General features: G+C 47.1%; 1 protein-coding gene across 5 annotated transcripts in view; it reads left to right on the top strand.

Moving 5' to 3' along the window:
- Window positions 1-860: 860 nt before the first annotated feature.
- The window catches only part of CC2D2A (coiled-coil and C2 domain containing 2A), a 138861-nt gene continuing 131458 nt past the window's right edge, over window positions 861-8263 (top strand). For 2 of the 5 annotated variants that reach the window (XM_025178410.2, XM_075930703.1), the window contains exon 1: window positions 1315-1636. In XM_025178410.2, coding sequence (XP_025034195.2) covers window positions 1600-1636 — 37 coding nt within the window. In that variant the 5' untranslated portion in view covers window positions 1315-1599. Of the gene's footprint in view, window positions 1259-1308; window positions 1637-8263 lie in introns of those variants that run through there. The other 3 variants (XM_075930702.1, XM_075930704.1, XM_075930707.1) reach the window with 3 other exon arrangements.

The following is an 8263-nucleotide window of genomic DNA, read 5'->3' as shown; positions in this document are numbered from 1 at the left end:
TCATATGTCCTGGCTACAAATAGCAGGAAATTATTCCGTTTTCAAAACCATAAAACTGTTTTTTTCAAGTGTTAAATATTTTTAACGTTACTTCTAAGTTAATAGGGTCCACTGGATGCAGAGGTATTCCTTTGTGAAGTCTGTTGCATGATGAGTGCTTGTGCATTAATGTGTACATCTGATTTTAATAATTTTTGTATTACAGGCAGGTATCAATTGCTGCAAACATGAATTTCAATGAAGAATCCCAGATTATGGCTATGGAGGTTAGTCTGATTAGTTACAGTAAATGCATAGATGGATTATGGGGCATTTCTTTCTTTCTAAAAAGTATGATAGGGTTTTGTTCATATCACACTTTTGCTAGTTACTAAATAGTAATATACAGATTTCGTAATATAGGAGTTAATTGTCCTTTGGGTAAATGCAAGTGACTCATTATAATTGATAGGGATTATATGTGGCTATTAAGAAAAAATGTATTTCTGTGCAAATCAATCAAACATAATACAATGCACTATATTTAACAAACACTAGTTTTTAATGTTATTCCTAAATCATTGAGCATAAGATGCTTTTTATATTACATTAGTAATTATTGTAGTGCTTGCTGTGTAGGGGGCATTTTCCAAATACTCAAAAAAGGACAGTCCTGCCTCTGAGTTCAAAATCTAAGGACAGACAAGTACCATAGACAGGTTAAATGGAAGGCAACTGGAATGGCCATATGCACGTTATATACAAGTCCACTTTAATTATAGGCAATATGAAATAAATGCACAATCTTTGTGATCATGTGAGTTAGTTACGACACCAAGTTTTCAAAAACTGTGAAACTGTTCTTGAAGTGACGAAGGGTTGTTTTACTCGGAGCTAACGGTTCTATGTCGCAGCCCCCGAGGAGCTGTGAAGTTTGCAGGTTTCCATGCCATGGAGTCGGCACGAGGGTAGCCGGCCCCGCAGATAAGCTGCAGGCGCGAGCCCAGTGCCGAGCGCAAGTTAGCCGAGGCCCGGCCGATAAGCAGCCGCGTTAACTAGACGACGCCCGGCAGAGCTGGGGCCCAGCTCCCACCGCGCTTAGCGCCCCTGCGTGGGACGATGCCCAACACGAGGGCGGGGCTCCACTGGCGGCACCCGCCGAGCCCCACGGCGGGCTAACCCCTGTGCCTTTCCCTCCCGCGGCGGGCGGGAGGCGCCGGCCCACGGGGCGCAGCTGAGGCAGACGCTGACGGCTCAGAGGCGGGGAAGAAAGCAGCCCGTGAGTTCGGGGGCGGGGCGACCCTTTCACGTTCGCGCAGTCGGTTGCCGCGGCAGCTTCCTCTCCGGAGGGCCAGCAGACCTGCCGCGCATGCGCGCGAGCGCGGGCGGCGGGTTGCTAGGCACCGCGCAGAGAGCTTTGCCTGGCGGGAGCGGGACGGTGGACTCGCAGAGCGGTGACCAGGGCGGGCGCGGAGCACATCCGGGTGACGGGGAGGGGCCCTTCGCGCTGTGCAGCGCCCCCTGACGTGCGGTTCCTTTCCCCTCCTCCCCCCCCAGCTGCTGGAGGCCGTTGGTCCCGCTGTTTCGCTGGCGGAGGAGGAGGAGGAGGACCCGGCCGGGATGGCGGCGCCTGCTGCCAGCGCCCGGACACCGCGCAGTAAGTGTCTGAGTGATCGGGGGGGATTCCCGGGCCGCAGCCTCCACCCCTTGCCTACGAGCTTCCGACGCCGCTGTGGCCGCGCCTCCAGCTCCCACTTTTCTTGGGGTGGGGGAGGAGCCTGCTGGGGCAGCTCCGGGACTGGGGCGGCGCCGGTGTAGCGAGCAAAACACTAACTTCTCAGAATTTGCTACTTTGGGTGCACTGAGCATGCGCACCCGAACTGAGCAAACTCAGTGTCCCTCGCTGTAGCCGCTGCCCACTCTCTGCCCTCACTGCCTCCTCAGATTTGCTTCCTCCTCTTCGGAGGTGTTTAAAATGATGAAGGGGGGCAAATTGCAGGGGGGGTAGTGTCTGGTTCTGAGCATGGGGCAGAAATTTACCGGCTGGAGGCATCAATCTTCTTTTTTTAGCTGCAGAAGAGGGGCAAAATTTGAAAAATCAGGGGGGTGGGGGGTGGTAGCCTTGGTTAACCCCGGGCTGGGGGACACTGCCAGACCCTGTGCACGGAGAAAACCCCCGTTTAGGGAGGGGGAGAGGTGGGAACAGTCATCCAGCAGGACAAGCCACCTGATGTCCTTGAAAATATCAGTTTTCCAGGGGCAAAGTCTTTTTTTTTCTTTATTTTCCCTGGACGCTGCCTGTCAGCCCCCGAGCAGGGGGCGGGCTCCTGGGCTTGAGTTCTTAAAGGCACAGGCCTCCCAATTCCTAGACGGTCAATGCTTAGACACCACCGTTCCTCTGTATATGTACAAGTGTGAAATATTCTACATACAGTTCCTGTCTCAAACTCTGCCTCTCACTTTTTTAGTATTTAATAGTTTTCTCTTTGTTTCTCTATCAGAAGTCACTGCATCTCCTTTCTCTTGTGTACTATGCTGATATGCTAAAGTCCCTCCCATCCACACCCTCACCTGTACTGCAATCCCCTGACCCATGGCAGATCCCACACCTGTCCCCCAAACTCCCCCTAGCAAGCACCCCTCATGCACCCAAACTCCGTCCCAGATCCTCATCACCAAACATGGGCAAGTATCGGAGGGGTAGCTGTGTTAGTCTGAATATGAAGAATCGTTGAGGAGTCCTGTGGCACTATCTTCAGTTCGTCTATAAGGTGCCACAGGACTCCTCGCCAACATGGCCAAGTGAAATTTTAGTGATTCCTCCCGTAGTCAATGGGGACATGGGTCAGAGAACTCAGAGCAGGGGGCTCCAACATTTTGAAAGTGCAATCCAATATGTACCTTATATATAAATACCCTTTTCCCGCTTCCTTCTTACCCCTTCTCCAAGTCCCAGATCCTGCTCCCTCTATCCTCCCTCTCTTGCCCATCCTCAGTCTCTTTCATCAGCCTGGGACAGACGGTTGGGTGCACATGCTCTGGTCTTTGCTTAAGGGATCTGGAGTGTGAGAAGGGCTCTGATCAGCTCTTGGAGCATGCATTTACTGTGGAGTTCTAGGTGCAGGCTTTGGCAGGGTATTTGGATGCATGGGTGCTCAGAGCAATGATAAGGGCTTGGATACAGGACTGGGTTCATGCCAGGGGTAGGAGTTAGTGATGTATGCTCCATTTTGTCACTGCTGGTGACTCCTAGATGGTGGTGGAGTGTGCCTAAGGCAAGCTCACCCATGGCCTTGCCCTGTAACACTACCTAAAGCAGCAAGAAAACTCCATCCCTGGTCCTGTGTTGAAAGGATACAGAATGGTATATGTTGAACCCTGACATCAGCACCCCTCTTTTTCCTCCCCTGCCGTGCACACAAAGCAGCAGACTCCCAGGCGTGGTATCAGCTGCAAGGCAAAGTGCAGGACATCCACAGCAGTGGGGGGAGGGGCATTTAAGTGCTGGCACTTGATATCCTCTTGCCCACACCAGTCATGATCACCTGACAGAGGATACAAGATCTACCAGTATATCCCTATCTACTGGTTGGTGACCACTGCCTCATAGCGACTGTCTGTCCAGGGTCAATGTGTCATATCATAAGAACATAAGAACGGACGTACTGGGTCAGACCAAAGGTCCATCTAGCCCAGTATCCTGTCTACCGACTGGCCAGCACCTGGTGCCCCAGAGAGGGTGGACCGAAGACAATGATCAAGCGATTTGTCTCCTGCCATCCCTCTCCAGCCTCTGACAACCAGAGGCCAAGGACACCATTTTATCCCCTGGCTAATAGCCTTTTATGGACCTAACCTCCATGAATTTATCCAGCTTCTCTTTAAACTCTATTATAGTCCTAGCCTTCACAGCCTCCTCTGGCAAGGAGTTCCACAGGTTGACAACACGCTGTGTGAAGAAGAACTTCCTTTTATTAGTTTTAAACCTGCTACCCATTAATTTCATTTGGTGTCCTCTAGTTCTTCTATTATGGGAACTAATAAATAACTTTTCTTTATCAGCCCTCTCCACACCACTCATGATTTTATAGACCTCTATCATATCCCCCCTCAGTCTCCTCTTTTTCTAAACTGAAAAGTCCCAGTCTCTTTAGCCTCCCCTCATATGGGACTCGTTCCAAACCCCTAATCATTTTAGTTGCCCTTTTCTGAACCCTTTCCAAGGCCAAAATATCTTTTTTTAGGTGAGGAGACCACATCTGTACACAGTATTCAAGATGTGGGTGTACCATACTTTTATACAGGGGCAGTAAGATATTCTGGGTCTTATTTTCTATCCCATTCCTAATAATTCCTAGCATCCTATTTGCCTTTTTGACCACCGCTGCACACTGCGTGGAAGTTGTCAGAGAACTGTCCACGATAACTCCAAGATCTCTTTCCTGATTTGTCGTAGCCAAATTAGCCCCCGTCATACTGTACGTATAGTTGGGGTTATTTTTCCCGATGTGCATTACTTTACACTTATCCACATTATATTTCATTTGCCATTTTGTTGCCCAGTCACTCAGTTTGGTGAGATCTTCTTGGAGTCCCTCACAGTCTGCTTCTGACTTGACTATCCTAAACAGTTTGGTATCATCTGCAAACTTTACTACCTCACTGCTTACCCCTTTCTCCAGATCATTTATGAATAAATTGAAAAGGATTGGTCCCAGGACTGACCCTTGGGATACACCATTAGTTACCCCTCTCCAATCTGAAAATTTACCATTTATTCCTACCTGTCTTTGTTTCCTGTCTTTTAACCAGTTCTCAATCCAAGAAAGGACCTTCCCTCTTATCCCATGGCCATGTAATTTACCCAAGTATACTATAATCCAAGTATACTATATCTACTGGATCCCCTTGTCCGCATGTTTGTTAACCCCTTCAAAGAACTCTGATAGATTAGTAAGACAGGATTTCCCTTTACAGAAACCATGTTGACTTTTGTCCAACAAATTATGTTCTTCTGCATGCTTCACAATTTTATTCTTTACTATTGTTTCGACTAGTTTGCCTGGTACTGAAGTTAGACTTACCCGTCTGTAATTGCCAGGATTGCCTCTAGAGCCCTTTTTAAATATTGGTGTCACGTTGGCTACCTTCCAGTCATTAGGTACGGTAGCCGATTTAAAGGATAGGTTACAAACCACAGATCATAGCTCAGCAATTTCCCATTTAAGTTCTTTTAGAACCCTTGGATGAATGCCATCCGGTCCCGGAGATTTGTTAACATTAAGTTTTTCTATTTGTTCCAAAACCTCCTCTAATAACACTTCAATCCGGGACAGTTCCTTAGATTCATCACCCACAAAGGACGGTGCAGATTCAGGAATCTCCCCAATGTCCTCAGCCGTGAAGACTGAAGCAAAGAAATCATTTAGTTTCTCCGCAATGGCTTTATCATCCTTGATTGCTCCTTTTATAGCTTGATCATCTAGGGGACCCACAGGCTTTTTAGCAGGCTTCCTGCTTCTAATGTACTTAAAAAACATTTTGTTATTTCTTTTTTAGTTTTTGGCTAGCTGTTCCTCAAAATCTTTTTTTGCTTTTCTTATTACATGTTTACACTTGATTTGACAGTGTTTCTGTTCCTTTCTATTTATCTCACTGGGATTGGACTGCCACTTTTTAAAAGATACCTTTTTGTCCCTCACTGCTTCTTTTACATGGTGGTTAAGCCACGGTGACTCTTTTTTAGGTCTCTTACTATGTTTTTTAATTTGGGGTAGACATTTAAGTTGAGCCTCTATTATGGTGTCTTTAAAAAGTTTCCATGCAGCTTTCAGGGATTTGGCTCTAGTCACTGTGCCTTTTAATTTCTGTTTAACTAACCTCCTCATTTTTGCATAATTCCCCTTTTTGAAATTAAATGCCAGGGTGCTGGACTGCTGAGGTGTTCTTCCCACCACAGGAATGTTGAATGTTATTATATTATGGTCACTATTCCCAAGCGGTCCTGTAACGGTTATATCCTGGACCTGATCCTGCACTCCACGCAGGACTAAATCGAGAATTGCCTCTCCCCTTGTGGGTTCCTGCACCACCTGCTCCAAGAAGCAGTCATTTAAGCCATTGAGAAATTTGATCTCCACTTCTCTTCCTGAGGTGACATGTATCCAGTCAATATGGGGGTAATTAGAATCACCCATTATTATAGGGTTCTCTATTTTGGTAGCCTCTCTAATCTCCCTCAGCATTTCTATGTCAGTATCGCTGTCCTGGTCAGGTGGTCGGTAATATACCCCTACTGCTAATTTTTATTATTATATCACCGCAGGTCCAGCCCTGTTCCACCCAGCCTCGTACAAGGGCACTGCTTACAAACTGACATACAGTAGCCCTCCTGGCACTGAGCTGATGCCATCATGCTTCTTCTTATTGTGGGCAGGCCCATGCCGCACTGTGCTACCCTGCCTAGCACCCCTCTAGCCCCCTAGACCCAATGCCACAGCACCCAGAGACCCCCACAAATTACTATGCCTATTGCCCTCCCACAGACCGCTATGCTCTGTGCCCTCCCATAATCCCCCGCCCATATTCATTAACTGTTCAGTTCCCCCCATATTCCCACCAGCACAACTGCAGTGCTCCTCAGACCCCACACACTTCACAGTGCACTGACACCCATAGATCTATCTCCCCCACTGCACATCCCCCCTTCACTTCCCACCACCTCACCAATCCACTGTCCACAATACCAAGCCTTGATAACAGGCGAGGGTCCAGACCCATCTGTGTTACTGTGCCTGCTGCCACAGTGCCATTGTATTTCCCTTAATAAAACTCCGTTGTGGTGTTTGGCTTGGCTATTTCACAACACCAACAGAAAGTAGAGGGTTGAATCTGAAATCATTGCCTTGATACTGACAGTCCCCTTGAAAAACGGTTAGAGTCCAATCGTCTAGGCTATCCACATTAACAGGGTGGTCAGGCTAATCAGGGAGCAAGGATGCTCTTGGTTTCCTGTGCTCTGTGTGTGCTTAATTACCCTTGTTCAGACACATTTGGCCCCAGCTTAGCATAGAGCTAGTCTTGCCAGATGTTTTCACCAATACTGTGCACACTTCCCATTATGTCACACTGGACATTCCATCGTCCTGATCACATGCTGAAGACAGTGCTATTGAATCAATAATACTTTATAAATTTTTTTCGAAAATAGAAAGTTAAAATAATGGACTGACTGCCTGTGTGTTCAAAACTGTACACCTGGGAACCCTACATAGAGCATTTCTCAGAGCTGAGCTGTGGATCTGAGCAGGGCCAGAGACACAGGTGCCACAAAATCAGCACAGGAAGCATGTCAGTGTTCGTAGCAGAGTCACAGAAGCAGGCCACAGAGCAGACTTGTGCTGTATTCAAAGCTGCAACAACCAGAGCCAGGGTGGCCAGACAATCATCCATGTGAACTAGACGCAGATTAGAATCATTTCTAAGGAACAGTGAAACTGGAGATGAGTCATGGGGTGGAGCTGGAACCATCTGGAGCCAGTTTCATTCAGGGGGACACTGGGCAGTAGTCCTAGTGTATTGAGATTCCCCCAGTCAAGAGTACAGCTGCAACATGAGAGGATTTTTCCAGTGACAGAGCACGTGTCTGAGCCACATCATGTCCGCACTACAGCCAGGTCCTGAGATGGGGCCTGTGACTTGTGATGAACAGAAATAACTTCCCTTGCATTCCTCATACACTGTGATATCCCACCGTGTGCCTTCTAGTGCATTTTTATTTTCCTTTGAGCTTTTCACGGTTCTAATAAAAATATAAAAAAATGTAGCAGTGTCTAGATTGGCAATATTTTGCTCCAAATCATCCCCCCTTTCAGAAAATCTTGCCCCTTTTCTTATCCGGCCTTGAGTATTTGCACAAGAACACTGACCTTCTCTCTGGAAAAATTAAGTGTGAAGAAGGACTTAGAAATAACTTTGTAGTGTAGACGTACCCTAACTAAGAGACGTTAATTCGAATTAACTCAGAGAGGCGCTACACACGCGATCCGCTAGGTCGAACTTAATTAGAACTAGCGGAGCGCTTATTCGAACTAGATAAACCTCATTCTACAAGGACTAACGCCTAGTTCGAATTAATTAGTTCGAATTAATGGCTGTGTAGAATTGATAGAATTGCTAAGCTCACCCCAGTACTATATCTGTAACAGGGACCAATTTTGTGCAGAACCTCACATCCATTACAGTGATATACAATTTTCTCTATAATCTAGTTACAATATATTAT

Source organism: Pelodiscus sinensis, chromosome 5 (assembly GCF_049634645.1).
Source record: "Pelodiscus sinensis isolate JC-2024 chromosome 5, ASM4963464v1, whole genome shotgun sequence".
Classification (NCBI taxonomy): domain Eukaryota; kingdom Metazoa; phylum Chordata; order Testudines; family Trionychidae; genus Pelodiscus; species Pelodiscus sinensis.
This window is presented reverse-complemented; position numbering and strand designations above follow the sequence as displayed.